This window comes from Diorhabda sublineata, chromosome 4 (assembly GCF_026230105.1).
Source record: "Diorhabda sublineata isolate icDioSubl1.1 chromosome 4, icDioSubl1.1, whole genome shotgun sequence".
Taxonomy (NCBI): Eukaryota; Metazoa; Arthropoda; class Insecta; order Coleoptera; family Chrysomelidae; genus Diorhabda; species Diorhabda sublineata.
In genome coordinates this window covers 28358687-28376202 of record NC_079477.1, presented here as the reverse complement: position 1 = coordinate 28376202, position 17516 = coordinate 28358687, and the positions used below count along the sequence as shown (strand labels likewise).

Genomic DNA, 17516 nt, shown 5'->3' with positions numbered 1-17516 from the left:
TCGATTTGTTTGTTGTGTATTTATAGTTTTTATTAAATGAAATGTACCTTCATCTTCTTTGGGTGCCCTCTTCTAACGAAGATTGACGATAACCCCAGCAAAATCATTTCTGGCCCTTCTTATCAGCGTCTGATAGTTTACGCTGGTCCACTCGCAAATATTCTTCAGCCATGAAGCCTGTCGTGTGACAGGACCACGTTTTTCCTCGATTTTCCCTTGCCCTTCTCCAGGTGGTCGGACTGTCTTGGCCATCTCTGGAGTACTTTCGGACGGCTTAGATTTTTTTACTACTCCGATGTGTATCAATAGATCTATGTATTGAAACTCTTTTGTATTGTGCATAAACAGCATCAATCATTGCTCTAAAGTGATGTGACAGTTGTGGTTATTATCCTGAGTGTGCAAATACGCACACCATCGCGCAGGTAACTCCTTAATTCAAAAATTTTATGCTGGCTGTGATAAACGCGATCTGTTGAGATGCCTAGTGTCTCAGTTAACTTGTTCATTTCCAATCGGTGGTATACCAATACGAGAATGTGAATTTTCGTCACGTTATCCTCCGTGGTAGCCGATTTCTTGTACCAAAAACCGACGTGCGACAATGTTGTGCGGAGATGATTGGATTCGTAACGTCGACAATGATAAAGTTCCACGTAAATGCGCGTCGCAGGCCAAAGTCAAGTCGAAACGCGGCAACAAAGTTGCAAAATTCTGTATTTGTCATTTCTATAAATATTTATGTCCTAGATACGAGGTTTTTCGAGTTTTTATCAATTTTATAAATTTCCTGTCAGTGCCTATTCTTCGTTACTGATATGAGCGGTCCAGGGAATTCTCGGCATCCTTCGAAAGATCCACATTTCGAAAATCTCTAAGCGCCTTAGTGAGTTCATCTTAAATGTCCAAGCCTCCGATCCGAACAATATGTGCGGTGCATATACACACATCCATTATAGATCATACACCACCGCGAATTCGGCAAAAATCACGGTCCGTCGTCCGGTGAAAAAACGGACGTCTACAAGCGCTCTAACGCGGTTAGAGAATAAAAAATACCATCACCAATGACACAGGCTGTTCAAAAAGTGTTCAAAATGTGAAAAGTTGTCCAACATTTTCAGAACTTCCGCTCAAATATTCAGCCTTTGTTCAAATAAATCCAAATAAACTGAAAGATTTCAAGGAATTACTACCTTTTATCCTATTTATCATGGGTTTCACGGGCAATTAGGTGTAGAAGATGTTCAATTGGTACCACCGACATTATACAAAGATAATATAGAACCATGGACCTTAATAGGGGAATAGTTTTTTTAGTTTATTTTGTGTAATGTTAAGAGAATAATTACTTACGATATAACAGAGCCTAACTATTAAGTTAAAAAGGGCAATCAGGGCCGGATTAAGATTTATAAGGCCCGGGGCTAAAATAATGACGGGGCCCCCTTAAGGAATCCGAAAACCCGGAAAAATTCACAAAATAATATCAATACGTTAGATTTGTGGTATCAACACAGGATCTCTTGGACCTGGGGCCCGGGACTATAGCCCCCCCAAGCCCCTAGCTTAATGGCAATAAACCACTTTTTTCCAAAAACTACGTAAATTTTTGTTACCTAGTAATATTTTCTTGTTTTGTTTGATTTTTTTATACATTTATGTATAAATATAGTACTGCAAAATAATTTTTGTGTATGATTAATAATTACGATTTCAGAATTTGCTTAAAATGCAAAATTTTAAAAACTCAAATATGTGACTTGTGGTTTTTTACCTCTTCCTCCAAGCCCGTCAATTGGTTACTCAATTATATAGCCAATTAGGACAATACCCGTCATTAATAGCCGATATTAGATAAAACATCACGATGTTATTTGTAAATACCAATTATATTCACGAAAGTAAAAGTAAATTCCTTCTTGAAGTAACTAACAATAAATTATATAATTCTTCTAGAAATGTTCACTGAATATATGCAACCGTACACACATAATTCTTTCAATAATAAAAACAATGTGGAATAATGTTCCTATTATAGGCAACCAGCATTACAAAATTGTTGTTAATACATTTGCCTAGCTAATAGGAACGATTCGAAAGTAATAGATGAGAACCAGTGGCGACGCTATACATAAAAAATTACTGGCATCAATTGATAAATTTCCGTTTGTCGGAAAGGAGGTGGTTGATCTGCGGTCGGCCCTGCGAGACTATATCAACGTTAAATTCTTTTATGACAGATCCAATCTCTATCAACATAAATTAAATTCAAGGTACGATTAAATAGTACCAATAACTATAACATTCCCGGCATTCTTCGTTTAATGGTACTGAGATCATCGTCTATGTGTTTATATAGGTATCACATCATCAGACATTTTAGAATGCGGTAATTGCCGATGCATTTAAATGAAATCTAATTGAGAGATGGTGTAATATTTGTTTACTAGGTATAAACAAGTGTCTAAAGGAGTGAAATTTCATTTCTTCCCGCAAAACTGTTGATTTCAAAAAAGGAACAAACTTATGAAATTATAGCGACTAGAGAGAGATAGAGAGTAGTAATCCGATATTCTTTCTCTCTCTTTCAATAGTACAATTTCACTTACATTTCTTCAATATTAACTCTATGGCCCGAGCAGACTTTCATCAAAAAATAACAATGAAGTAAATCATTTTTTACAGTCTCTAAACTGGTGATGCAGTGGAAGTACATCCAGAACTCTCTCCTTGATTAGTGACACTGGAATAAGCCTCTGCTGCATACTTAAGCCGTATGAAATGGAAGGAAAACCTGAGGCAGATAGGCTAGCTAATGGTGAGACGAGGTGAGAAGGTGCCGAAGAGACAGAGTAAGTGTGCGGTCACTTTGGCAAAGCTCAAGCGGCGAAAATAAGCAAGTCTATTTCTATTAAATTCATGAACGCCTTGTATTTTTTTGCTTGTCTTTAAAATTAGCCTTCGCAGTCGTGTACATTCTATAAGTAATAATCGTTTAGATACCAAATTCATATACGTCCTTTTGGTTCGACACCTAGAAAATAACTAAAACGACGCTTAATCAATTTGAACAGGACATCGCTCGACGCTCACTGCTTGAGCGTCGCCAATGTGAACGCACACCAACAGTGCTACTACCGATGGAATTGCCAAAAGATACTATTGACACAGCAAACCTCAGTGTATATGAGCAAATAAAAGTGACTGAGCGATATCCAGAGCTATATGAACAAGGATCAATGAAGGGAATGGTACAAAAACGATAATAGGATTCAAGAAACATTCAATCTAGAAGACCATTGGAGTGATCACTGGATTTTATTGTTGGCACCTAACCAACGCAAAAAGTGTAACGGAGAAGAAGATACGATCGAGCATCTGCTCTGTCTGGACAGAGAAACGACGTCAAATGCTGAGGACAACACACTAGATTGCTTCGAAAAAATAGCAAAATTAGGAACGGAGAATGTAAGAAATGCTTAAAAATAAGCTATAAAAGGAAAAAAGATAGGAATGTGGCTAGTTAGTTAACTAAGTTTCCAGATAGTGGAAAATGAAGGGTAACATAATGGGCCTCATGCCTCGGACTGAATCACGACCAATCTAGATCGAGGATGCCCGTACTAACCTAACCTCAATACATGTGAAATGTTTATTATATGTGTTCATTAAGTCGCGTGATTGTAAGCCAACCTCTTATAATTTTAGTCTAATGCCTTTTTGGATTAGTGGAATGGGAATTACAACATGGTGGATTTTAAGTGGAATATAGTTTGAGTGTCAAACAATTGGACTTGCGAAATGGTTGAAAAAGTCGCTAACACTACCCTTTTATTCTAGTCGAATAGTTTATGTTCAAATCGAAGTTTTTCAGTCATTTGAGATCCGAGTTATTTTTGTTCATGATTCAATTCATGTCGCACCTTTTTTTATTATTATTTACACAACTTTGTAAATAAAAGTATAGTATTTGTTGAGCTTATCAGACTTGGCAACAAACAGATTTAAAACGAACAAAACCATATGATGTAAGTTTATATTATATTTTGTTGAATGTTTCAAACGATTTGTTGTAATGATAATAAAATAATAACGGAAAAGAGAGAATGTCAACAACGTTGTGACCTGCATAATACTGTAATTGTATGTATGACGCATACAAATGATGGTTTTGGATACAATTCAATTATTTTAGAAGAATAAAACATTAAACATGTACGCTCACCAATCAAATCGAAACAACTAGGAGTCAAAGATGTTTTAGCACCCAGATTTTACAATATAAGAATGAAGTGCATCATCATAGGAAATCTGACAATAAATTCCTGAAACATCGTTAGTTATAGATAATCATAAATAGCAGCATATGCAGATGGCATCAATAAAAGAAGCGATTGAGCAGGATTGCAAGGATTAGAGAAAAAAGAGACAGCATATGAACCGGGTATGGACACAAGCGAAACGTTACAATAGAAGATGATAATCTGGAAATAACAATAGATTCCACAAATCAGCTTACCAAAAGTGGAAACGAAAACACAGATATCAGAAGAAGACGCAACCAGGCAAATAAATCATACTATGCTTTCCTGTACATATTTAGATATATAGAAATACATACAAACAATAAAGTCAGAATATAAAAGACCTATAATAACGCAAGATTAAGGAGCGTGAATCTTAAAACAAAAAAAGGCAGTTTACAAAAATTCATCTGAAAGGAAGATATTAAGGAATTTATATAGCCTCAAATGTGAGAATAGAGCATGAAGATCCGGATATAATTATGAGTTCTATCAAAAATACCAAGAACTACAGATTTCAGAATTTATCAGAGTAAAAAGATTGCAATTACTTGACTCCAATTTTAAAGGGCGTAAGATAATTGGAAGAGCTTGGAATAGGAAGAAGTCGCAATTAGTTTCCTAAAGATAAGCAATTGAAAAAAGGCAGCTTTGAACAGGAACAACTGGACAATAGAACTAAGGCAGATGAAGCCCGTAGCACCATAGAAGATAAAGAAGTGCTCTGGGCTAGATTTCCACAACTAGCTGCTCTTTAAACTTATATGAAAAAGAAAAAATAAATATTAAACATCAATATATCACCAGTCATCGATATTTACATAGTGTAGTCCATCAGTTATTGGCCTCATATGTTAAATATGGTGCGTTATGCACCGCCAGTTACAAGTATCAACAAGCTTCACACAAAGTTGCAGCTGTTGATCCAGTTTATTACAGTAGAACTCGTACAACCACTCAGTGAAGTTTCGCACTGTTATAAATTAAATAACACGGACACAAATCAAAAACAGAATGGAGGCTATTTACGGTAAGTTAATTCTCAACAATTGAAAATTAGTCTAAGTTATTTCACCGGGCATGAAAATGAAGATAAACCACGTGCGGGAGGTCCTGTGTGGCTGACTATTCCAGAAAAGATTAAATTAAATTACTCTGAGAGACTGACGCCTAAAAAAGCAAAAGAAATTGCAGAACAGACCGGCATGTTCAAACAAGGATTCTAGGGATTCTACAAGAACATTTGAGTTTGACAAAAATTAGTGAGAAGTGGGTGTCTGTATGAGCGATTTTTAGAGCTTTGCTGCAAGGACCAAGAACATAGAAGATATCTAGAAGAGATTCAATGGAGTGGCATTGGAATGGAGAGCCAGTGCAAAAAAAGCAAACATCACAAAGAGCATAAAAAAGTGGTGCTACATTATTTTGGGACTGCGAAGGCATCCTTTTGATAGACTTTTAGAAATCAAATACAACTGTGAACGTGGCATATCACTCTGACATACTAAAGCAGTTGCGTCATAAAAAAATATCGAAAAAATGCGTGGCAAACTCAGCCGAAGTTTGTGCTTGCTTCATGACAATGCTCCAGTCCATACTAATTCGCTTTCCATGGTTAATGTAAACGAATATGGCTTCACAGAAATTGAACAACCACCATATAGCCTTGATTTGGTCCCGTAAGAATATTTTTTGGTCACAGAGCTGAAGGCCAAGTCAAGAGACAAAATATTTATCAGCGACGAGGAAATAGAAGCTCTAGTCAAACGTTCTGAAAAGTGTGTGGAAAGAAAGGGAGAATATAATGAAAAATTGTTCTTTCCTATTTACGACCTTTATTTAAGAACTCACCGCACTATATACTTATATACAATATGATCACCTTCTGTTCCAAACTGAAATAAGCAAATTATTCTCTATCTCTACTAAAGCAAAGAACATTTAGAGATTTAAAAAACCCCTAAATAAATTGTGATGTACACCACTGCCTTGTTCAGGTGCATTAAAGAATGTTGGTCAAAAACTTGATTACAAAGGAAGTAATCAAAATTATTGAATTGTAACAAATAACAAACGAACCGTCAGACGATATAAACAGTTAACTTAAAAGTCCGACGAACAAGGACGTCGTCGCCACTGTCGTCTTCGTAATTTCTAGACGTTATCAGTGTGATCGTGATCGTTTCGCGATTCGTCGATACATTTTCATTACGAACGATACCGTTAGTAATTATATACAGTCAGTAGGTTAGAGGGTAATCAACGTATACGAAACCAGTTAACGATAAACAGCTGATTGCGGGTCAATGTTTCACCAAATAAATATCACTCAACTATAAGGTTCGGAAATTTAGATTGAATATATCATTTGATTTCTACTATAAATAGTTTTATTTAAAAAAAATTGAACAATACTGATTCTCTAAGCAGTTATAAAACACAAAATTTGATGATTACGAGGTTTGTCTGAAAACTTTCCGACGTAGTAAGAAACAAAACTTGATGCTTGCTCCGTAGATATTTTACATTGGGTTCCAATTGCTTCAGTCTCATGTCTTCACCTTGTTTTACGAGGATGGTCCCAGAGGTACCTGGTCCAACAAAGGAAACACAAAAATTTCGAAAAACCTTTTAGCTCCATACACCTTTTCAGAAAATAATCCAGATGAATCAAATATGGTGCATAAGGTGCATTAAGTAGCAATTCAAACTTTAATTCATTAATTTTGGTCATTGCAATAAAGGATGTGTGAGCTGCTGCAATGTTTTGATGAAACAAAACTTTCTTCTTAGCCAAATACGGCTGTTATTGTTTGATTTCTTCGCTCAAACGTCGCAGTAAATTTGCATAATAATCCCCCCTTTTTCAAGATAGTCAATTAAAATTATCCCATGTGAAACCCAAAAAACCGACACCATGACCTTGCCAGCAAATGGAACGGTCTTTGGAAACAGTTCTCCCCTTTCAGTCCATTGTTTTAATTGTTTTTTTTTTTCGGGTGTGAAGTGATGGATTCACGTTTCATCCATGGTTATGAAGCGGCACAATAATTCGGCTGCATTTCTGTGAAAAATTGCCAAACGATGGAAACATCTTCTCGACGCTGTTTTTGTACCGTACTTTTTGAAATGCTGCTAGCACGCGCACTTTCAGCCGACTATCAAGCAGTAGCGCTTTGTGGATTTCTTTCGTCAACTCATTTAGTCTGGCCTTCGCAGGTCGTACGACCTCGCTTAAACTCTGCTGTCCAAAATTTTACTGTTGATAATGAAGGGGCAGTCCACCCAGAGTACAATCTAGTTCTGCTATATTGGTTGTGCTAAGGCATTTCATATAAAAGTATTGTATCAAATAACGATGACCAATTTTTTCCATGTTTACAAATTCATTGAAAATGTTCACTATCGATGACTGCTAAACAAATACTAAACACCGTGACGTCTTCAAACTTGAAACATATGCTGTATAGATTGTGTACTTCGTAATACCGTGGTCTCTAGGTCAGGCCAGGTACGTCTGGGACCATCCTCATACTTAAATTACAATATCAACTTTCTATGTTGTGATTGTTTTTTTTTTGGATGAATCATCATTCCTTCAAGCTATTTATTTAATTTGATTCGTTCCAAAATAACAGTTGCGCTATTATACATTTTAACCTTGACATTATTTTGCGGACTAAATTGAAAGCTTTGCATATTTTGTGATTGCCACATTTATAAGTTCACAACCAATCATCACTGTTTAGAATGAAATATGACGTTCTTTTGATGATTCAAGTTTTAAATCAATCTGCGAGCCTACGGCACGTAAAATTTTATAGTGCTAGATTCCGAAATGATTTTCATTTCTAACTAAAATTCAATATTTTCAAAATTCATCCCCTACAGAAGATTTGTGGGGCTCTATAGATGTAAGAAATCCCTTTTCAATATCAGGTCAATAATAAATGAATGATATTTTGTGATTTGAATTACATTTAGAGGTTTTCAACTGTCTCGGACTCCCGGACTATTATAGGTGTTGCTTTTCCAACTATATACAATTAAAAGTGTTATATAGATACGTTAAAAGGTAAGATTGCTATCTATTACGTGATTGCTTTACAAATTAGTAATGCCTAACCTTAAAATTTTAACGCTTTATAGTCGTTGTTATACGAGAGTTATGTGAAAAATTTACAACTCCTACCTGAATATGGGAAATATAGTCGAGCAAACCTTGAGAGATTCTCACTAAGATTCCAGCCATTTTGGACGCTTAGTTTTTGTTTGATATCGTTGGAAAAATAAATATTTTTTTTTCCAAAATTTTTGTGTTTCCTTTGTTGGGCCAGGTTGTTCTGGGAACATCCTCGTAGAAGATGAAGATGATGATATATAATTCACAAAAACTGGATGAAATAAAAGGAAAACTATTGACGTGGTGAAATGGTTTAACTGATAAGTATAAAAGTGAGAAAATAGGAGGCCCTAAAAAAATGCACATGATATAATGCTAAGCGCATACATACAACTTTCCATCGACTCAACTATTGATGGGCGTTCACGATTTGAGCTCGACTCAACTATTTAGTTGTGTAGGATGCGCATATAGACATTTAATAGTCGACGAAATCTTAATCAGTCCTCATTCCTTAATAATAGTACAGAATGTTTCATCTAAGATCTCTGGCCAGTGCTCTTTTCCATTCGGAGGATGAAAAGAAGACAAGAAGATCCTCTGTTCATCCTATTTTCAACAACAGATTACTAAATGGGACATTCCACAAGATACATGTAAAAATTACCCTTAAACATTTTTCAGCGTTTGTAGAATGAGTTTCAATGAAATCATTTCGGGTCGCGTTATTTCGGGATTACCCAAAATCGTTAAAACACAACTTTAGTTGTTTGTATGCGCACTTCAATAGAATGTTATGGACATAAGGGCTATCGCATACATACAACTTTTATTCAAAGATTATATACAAGCTTTTAGTTGAACAATTGTTGTCTATCATATGTTTAGAAGAATATTTCAAAGCGTACATACTGTCAACTCGATAGTTGCTCGGCAAAATAGTTAAAAATCGTTTCGCGACTGCCAGTCTGTTATAAGCATTTGGAGCGGCGCCACGTCTCTTGTTACCATGACACGGAGGAGTTCATTAATAGCGTAGAAAACTATTGGCTTTACTTAAAGAGTCTGAAAAAGTATGCAACAATTTGAAGAAAAAGGTATGGGAGGAAATTTGCATGGAAGTCGTATCTGGGTGGTTGGAACTAGACTAGAATTTGAAATAAATATTGAGCGGACCAATTAGCGAAATAATTTCTTCAATTTACCATGTACCGTGTGGAATTTTCAATGTTGTAATCTGTTGTTGAAAACAGCATAAAAAGATTATCTTCTTTCCCCATTCATCCTCCAAATAAAGGAGAGCACTAACCAGAGCATTTCGATTAATCATTTTGTACTAGTATTAAGACACAACTAAATAATTGAGTCGTGGTGACATCGTTGACGCTTATCGATTTCGACTCAATGGTCTAGTCGATGGAAAGTTGTTTGTATACGTCTAGCCTAAAGTCGACGAGGGATAGTTATCCAACTTTTAAATCAAAAGCAAATCGATAAAACTTTTTGACTTTTTTGTCGAGCAACTATCGAGTTGACAGTATGCCCGATTTAATATACGACGTTGTATTGATTGATTACACTAGAAGTGTTAGTGTAAAGTTTAACGTCAAAAAGTAAACAAGAATTACGTAATAAATTAAAAGAAAAAACGAAATTTGAAAATCAAATAATTGAAGTATCCCGCCATCATCAAGTACCTGTATTTAAAAGGGTTAAGAGTATGCTTAATACCCTTAAATTGTACCTGCAAGCTTTAAAAGAGGTAAATTTTCCATTGAAGATGATGACCTATCGGGAAGGCCAGTTTCTGTGTCGGTCCCCGAAAATATCGATGCAGTTCATGGCGATTCTATCAGACCGTCGAATTGGGCTAAAACGGATATCTGAAGCACTGAATATTTCATAGGAACGCGTTTATCAATTTGGACATGAGAAAAATTGCTGCAAAATGGATCCCCAAATGTTTGAATCTTGACCAAAAGCATGCAAGGGTAGAAGCATCGCGTTTGATCTGTGCTCGATTTGAAAACGATGTAGACTTCTTAAACCGAATTGTTATTATGGATGAAACTTGGGTACATTTCTATGATCCAGAAACAAAGCGACAATCGATGGAATGGCGACACTCTGGTTCTCCAAGACTTAAGATGTTTCGTGTCCAAAAATCTACTGGAAAAGTTCTTGCTCATTTTTTTGGGATTGCGATGGAGTAATCTTGATCGATTTTTTGGATAAGAGTAGAACAATAACTGGAGATTACTATTCGACATTACTGAACACTCTACGAGAAAAAATTAAAGAGAAAAGACGCGGAAAGCTATTCAAAGGTGTTTTGTTTTTGTAGGACAACGCCCCTGCACACAAATCTCATGTTGCCATGCAAAAAATTCGTGATTTAGGGTTTGAATTACTAGAACACATCCCTTATTCACCAGATTTGGCTCCGTCCGACTATCACCTCTTTCCTCAACTGAAAAAAAAGTTTAAAGGGTTGTAAATTTTCTTCGAACGAGGAGGTAATAAAAGAGTGGAGGTCTGGTTTACAGAGCAAGAAGGAACATTTTTTTGAAAGGTCTAGAGACGTTGCAGGTTCGCTGTAATAAATGTGTTCAATTAAGAGGAGAATATGTTGAGTAATAAAATATTTTGTCATTGAAATTTTGTTTGATTCTATAGTAGGCTAAGAATTTTTCAATATATCCTCGTATTCTCTTAAACATATGATAAACAACAAAACAGTTTTTCAACTAAAAGTTGAATGTATGCGTTCGCCCTAAGGATGGAACTAGAAAAGAATTAAGAAGATAGTGTTAAGGAGACAAAGATTCACAAATGTTCCAAAAAATGATATTTTTCTAAAATTCAAATATGTGATTTGAAAAATTGTGGATTTGAATTTTTCAATTGAATAATCTATTTGGATCCTGCAATAAGCAGCAGTGATTAAAACCGCCCCTATTATATTTGTAGATGTGGAGTTCTATTTATGAATTTGTACATTCATGTAGGAGATAAAACTTTTCAATGGAAAACTTCGTAAAACATCAAGTAATGACAATTTTCTTTGTGTAATAAATGCATATTCAGGTTTAGTTTAGTACCTACCTATGAAAAAAAAATTAAAATGCTTGTTTATTCTAAAGTGAATCAATAAATTGATGTATGAGATTTTTTTTTAAATATTTTCAACATTTTTGTGCATATTTTGACTAAATGATTCATGCGAGTATTTTGGGTTTTCCATTTGCATACTTTTGTTACTTTGATGACGATAAGACGATTATTAATGAAATATAAATATATATAAGGAAACAGTAAAGGGTTGAAATCGACAAGCCTAAATTGTTTGTTATTGTAAGTATTTAACTATACAGACAACATGTCACGTACTGTTTGGCAATGCAGTAAATTATCTACATCAACACCCTCTGCTATACATAAAATGAAAATAGATTACAACATTTAAATAGACTTTATGTGGGTAAATTGTGTGAATTAAACATGAAGAGAAACAAACGCAATTATTGTAATTTATGACGACGGTGTTGGTGCGATTTTTTAGCGCCACCTGTTCCGAGAAATATTACAACTTGAAAAAAATCCATAAACTGGTTTTGCTAAATAAGATTTTCTATTCTACCGTTTATAAATATGTAAAATGCTTAACGTGAATATAAAAGCACGACGTTAAAGGTTACCGAGTAATACTGTCAATACTTTTGTTTATTTTTTCATCGAGTCGCTTCTATTTCCCCTCCCTTTGATCTTTAAAGAGTAAGATGATGGAATTGTAGCACGATTTTGCATCGGATTTGACTCTTAAAAAATATTATGTTAAAAAATATAGTTAAGTATTCCAAAACAACCCTTTTCATATCGGCGCATCATCATCAATTACTTATTCATTATTATGAACTCTAACATTAAGTTATCGTTACTATAAATTGTCGGTGTGTCGGTTTTTTGGGATGCGCTTGAGACTATCTTGAAAAACGAAAAACTATCAAACAATGAGTATTGTACGAACTTATTGCAACGCTTGAGCAAAGAAAACAACTAAATAAAAAACGGCCGCATTTGGAAAGTGTTTCCTTCGTCAAGACAATGCACCAGCTCACACATCCTTTATTGTAACGACCAAAATTAATGAATTAAAGTTTGAATTGCTACTACATGCACCCTATTCGCCAGATTTAACCCCATCGCATTATCGGACTTGAAAAAATGATTCGGTGGTCATAGATTTTTCAACAATGAATAGGTTATATCTGCAGTTAAACGCTATTTTGAGAAACCTGATGATTGTTATTATAAAAAGAGTATCGAACTTATTCATCATCGCTGGGAAAAGTGTATGGAGCTAAAAGGAGGTTACGTTGAAAAATAAATATATTTTTTTCCAAAATTTTTGTGTTTTCTTTGTTGGACCAGGTACTTTTGGGACGCAACAATCAAAACAATCCGAATTTTTTTCCAAAAGTTTTAACGCAAAAGTTCGGTTTATAGTTTAATAAACGAATAGAGATCAATTAGTGGAAATTAATCAAAATTTGTAATAGTTTCATAAATAAATATAAAATAAATTCATAACAATGTGAAAATATCTTTCTTATAGTTTATTATAATTAATATCGAATTGCTGAAAATTTGTTACGGTTTTCAGAAGGTATCTGCAGCTTTTTCTTTGGAAATTTTGCTTGATTAAAAAATAAATAACGTTTAATTCAATATTAATTTCATTTGTATACATATATGTATCGAAGTACTTCAATAACTATCTCAAAATTAATTTGTTTTCCGAAAAATGCATCGAATTCTCGGAAGTTTCATAATTATTAATATTTACTTTTAGATATTCATAGAATAAATAAAGAAAATCTTCAAATTACAAACGGATAAACATATTGCCGATGAAAGTGATAACGCTAATGATGGAAGTGAAACTTTCTGACCCTGATATTTATTTATTTAATTCTCTTATAAAATATAAACAAAATTGAAGATATCTGTTAGAGAAGAAACAAAAATTTGTTTAGAGTTTAACCTCGATTTGTATAAATCTTCATAAATGTTGAGTCAAAAACTGTCTGTATAAAACACTTTTTTTGCTAATAATTTATTGGTCAATTTCAACAGTTATAAACTAAACAATAGATATCGTTTACCTATTATTAAAACGAAAAATGAAGTCATAGGTAAAAAAACTTACCGTTGCGGTTTTATTGAACCGTCTGCTCCCTGACCTTCGTAAAGTGCCGCCGCGTATGTTCGAATCGTCTAAATTTATTTCACCCCCATCATAACCCGACCGTCTACTTAACTCGCTTAGTTCCGCCACGGGTTGAACCTACAACAATAAATGTTAAATACATTTAAAAGGTCGTTTATTATGAGGGTTGGAAAGGATGTTGTGTATTAGTGTGAACTGACAGCTCATTATGTTTTACTTCACAAATGGACTACTGTTAATGACTCACTAGAAATAGGGTGTATGAAAAAATCGATCGTCCATTGGATGTACGAGATTATTATGGAATTTGATATGATATAAACGATATCCGTTTCTGCCATCGAGATGAAGGTATAGTTTTTCCAATATCAAATGCAGATTATAAAAAATCTTACCGACAATTTTGTTTGATCTACCATTGGCGTAGATACCTCATTTAATAAATTTATTATTTTTATAAATACTTTTAAAAAATATGTATATCTTATGCGAAAAAGTATTCATTAAAAGGCAATCGAATCATTAGAAATTGGACGGGATTATATGCCGTTATTTAGACAGATGCACTCAATTGTAGTCCTACTTGAAACTTAGAAAACAATCATTATTATATCTCATTAACTGAATATTAATTATAAAACGTAAATAGACGAGTAAAATGTACCTGCCTGTAAGAGAGTTTGGTTTAAACGGTGTACCACACGTGAGCTGGGCCTTTTTTGTATCCCATTCATTTTTTTTTTCAGGAAATCTAAATTTAAAAGCAAAAACCACGAATGAAAATTCTTTGTAAATAAAACAAAAGATAAAAACGTTTCAATTCCAAAGTATCTTTATAAATAATGATGGTAGTCAGAATCGTCTGAAATAGAGTCATCATTTGATTGAATTATGAAGGATTGTAAAGAGGGTGATACCACATACTCATCTTCTTCTTTGATAACATGTTCAACACAGTTTTTCCAAAGCTCTTGGCGGTTTGTTGCTAGAACTTTCTTTACGAGTTCTACAACGTCTTTACTCAGTTCTAGAGACTGATTACATTTTCGTAATTCTGATTTTACGTTAACTATTATCAACTCTATAGGACTAAATATGCAATATTAAGGAGGTAGTCGGAGAAGAGTATAACCCTGTTCTTTGCACAACTTGACAATATAATAAATTTCCTCTAACCTTAGACCTTTAATAACAGTAATCAATTCTCTGGTTGTTGGGCTTTTTCCACGATCGCTGACAGGAATAGGAATATTTCTTACAGACATAATAAATGCTAACATTTGAGCTTTATTACTATTATTATTTGGTATCTTAAGAAGTTGCCGCGAGTGGTAGGATGCGTTGTCCATAACGATTACTGATTGTCGTGGAATGTTACATAAAAGCTGTTAATTCAACCACTTTTCATATAATTCTGCTGTCATACATATTTTCATGATAATCAGCTGCACAGTTTTTATAATGCGTCTCCCTTTAGAACATGGCCCATTCAAACAGCAATTTTTACTATTGTCAACCCAACCGAAATTTACTACATCGTGACTCTAAAACCATGTTTCATCTAGATAAATTATGTGTCTATTAGAACTTCTATATTCTTTTATCAAACCCAATTAATCTTGTCGCCATCGAACGATCCTTAACGATTCGGTTATTGCCATTCCTTTATTCAGTTTTTTGTGTTTAAAACCACATGCTGACAAAACTTGACGCAATAATTGTATTCTGGATAATCTGCTATCTTTTGCTGTATTATTTCTAATGTCTCCAAATATAAACTAAAAATTGTCCTACGTATAAAGTCTTGAGTAGCTGTGTCCACTGATTTCAGTTTTTCTTTACATGTTTTTCGGTTCTTTGAACGATCCACAGTAACCCCTTTCGTGACTACTCGATAAATGGAAAATATATTTACTCTAGTTATATCAGCAATTATTATCATTGCATTATCGGATTACTGAATATTTTCCTATTTTAAACATTCGAATATATTTAAAATAACTTGCTGTGTTTGTATATCTAAATCTTTATTATTCATACTTGTCTTTATTCTCACTACACTGTGCAATTTCATTGTCTTCATTTACCGATGGTCTAAAGAACGCCATATTTCTATTTATTTACAGAAATTTATTAATTGATGAATCTCGCCAAGCACCGCCACTGCTTATCGCAGGCTGTCTGGCAAGAATATTTCGAAGAAATTCTGTACATACGGCTTCGGCCAATAGAAATGCATTTATGTTTAAGATTCGATGTTTTCATTGGTAAACAGTGGAGATGATGAGTTCACGTGGACTGATGTTTACCGAATTTTATACGGGAAGTAAAGATCAACAACCGTAATATTTGCCAAACCGAGCGCCAGCGAATTTTGCTCATTACGCGAGTTGAACAATATTATTATTATTACGGAAGCAGGTCTTGAAGTATTGTTACTATTGAAGCAAACAACGATTTTTCAAAATAAGTCAGAAGTAAATACAGATAGCGAATCAGACATTTCATTTGAAATAAGAGAGTCTGCAAATGCTGCAATGGGTAATTTAATACATGAAAAATCAAGAAGTAGATACGCATTGGCCTACCAAAAATTTTAAAAATATAAAGAACGACTTGCTTATTTTGAAAATTTTTTAACATTAAAAGCGTCGACTTTGTGGACTACATATTCAATGATGCGATTTTGACGAAGGAGAATGTAGAAAGATTAATAAAAGAGGCTGAACACAAAAGATTTCTTTTTGCAAAATTACGACTTACTTTACGATATGCTTATAATTTATTATTAAATAAATCTGTTCCTAAGGTCGCAATGATAGTAGAGATTGCGGAAACCTGCAAGAAGGTTGAACTGACGTTTCTACGAGAAGGAGACGTATTTGATGAAGGCACCTTTTTCAAAATTCAAAATTCTAGAAAACAAAATACACGTTATTCAATAATTTATGATCAATGCTGGAAATATTGTTGGTGTCAATATTGTTGACCTCGTTAAGACTGGATAAATCAACCAACAAGAATGTGGCACAGACTGATAATAGTAAACATCGGCAGTTCAAACGATTTTGTTGAAGGTGGTTTATTGACTGTTGAATCTACTGGTTTCGGCAACGACCATGAATCGTACATGAATGCTGATGTTTTTGAAGAATAATTCGAACAAATCTTCTTCCTCAGAACTGTATAATAATAATGGATGGTGTACTTGATCACTCGAGACTTTCAGAAAAATTGCTCACCACCAAGTGTTTAAAAAAAGATTTACAGAATTGGATGAATTCAAAGAATAAAAATCTCCATACCGGTTTATCTCCCCGTATTAACTAAACCTGATTGAACTGGTATGGGCAAAAATAAAGGGAGAAGTTTCAACAAGAAAAAATGAGTGATGTTAAACAGTTGTTTTTGATGGCTGTAAATGAATTTAACACTAAAAACTGGGAAAAGGCGGTTAATCATCCGCTTAAAGAGAAAATGTGACAGTTTGACAGTATTACTAACGAAATGATCGTGGATATTGGTTGCAACTCATACTGGTGAATTTTTATATTGAAATTATTATTTATGTACGTAACATTATTTGGAAATCGAACTCTAAACCCTTATATTTACAACCAGTATGACACAATCTTCTCCATAACTTATGGGAAATTTAGAAAAAATTGCACTTTTTTACCTTCAGCTGGTTGGAGGTTATAAGGAGGATTAATTCAGTGAAAATATAAGTGTGTACCCGATATATAAATTATACTCATACAAATGTTATTTGATTACGAATGCTTCATCATTTTATTACTCTCTCGTTCAGAAAAATAAACTATAACAGTGTCTTCCCCTTCAATTTCACTTATTT

At 34.0% G+C, this 17516-nt stretch overlaps 1 protein-coding gene across 1 annotated transcript in view; it reads right to left on the bottom strand.

The window, feature by feature from the left end:
* The window catches only part of LOC130442393 (unconventional myosin-XVIIIa), a 185739-nt gene that overhangs the window by 147736 nt on the left and 20487 nt on the right, over positions 1 to 17516 (bottom strand). Inside the window, exon 6 of the mRNA XM_056776460.1 lies at positions 13640 to 13777. Within this exon, the coding sequence (XP_056632438.1) occupies positions 13640 to 13777 (138 nt within the window). The remainder of the gene's footprint in view (positions 1 to 13639; positions 13778 to 17516) is intronic.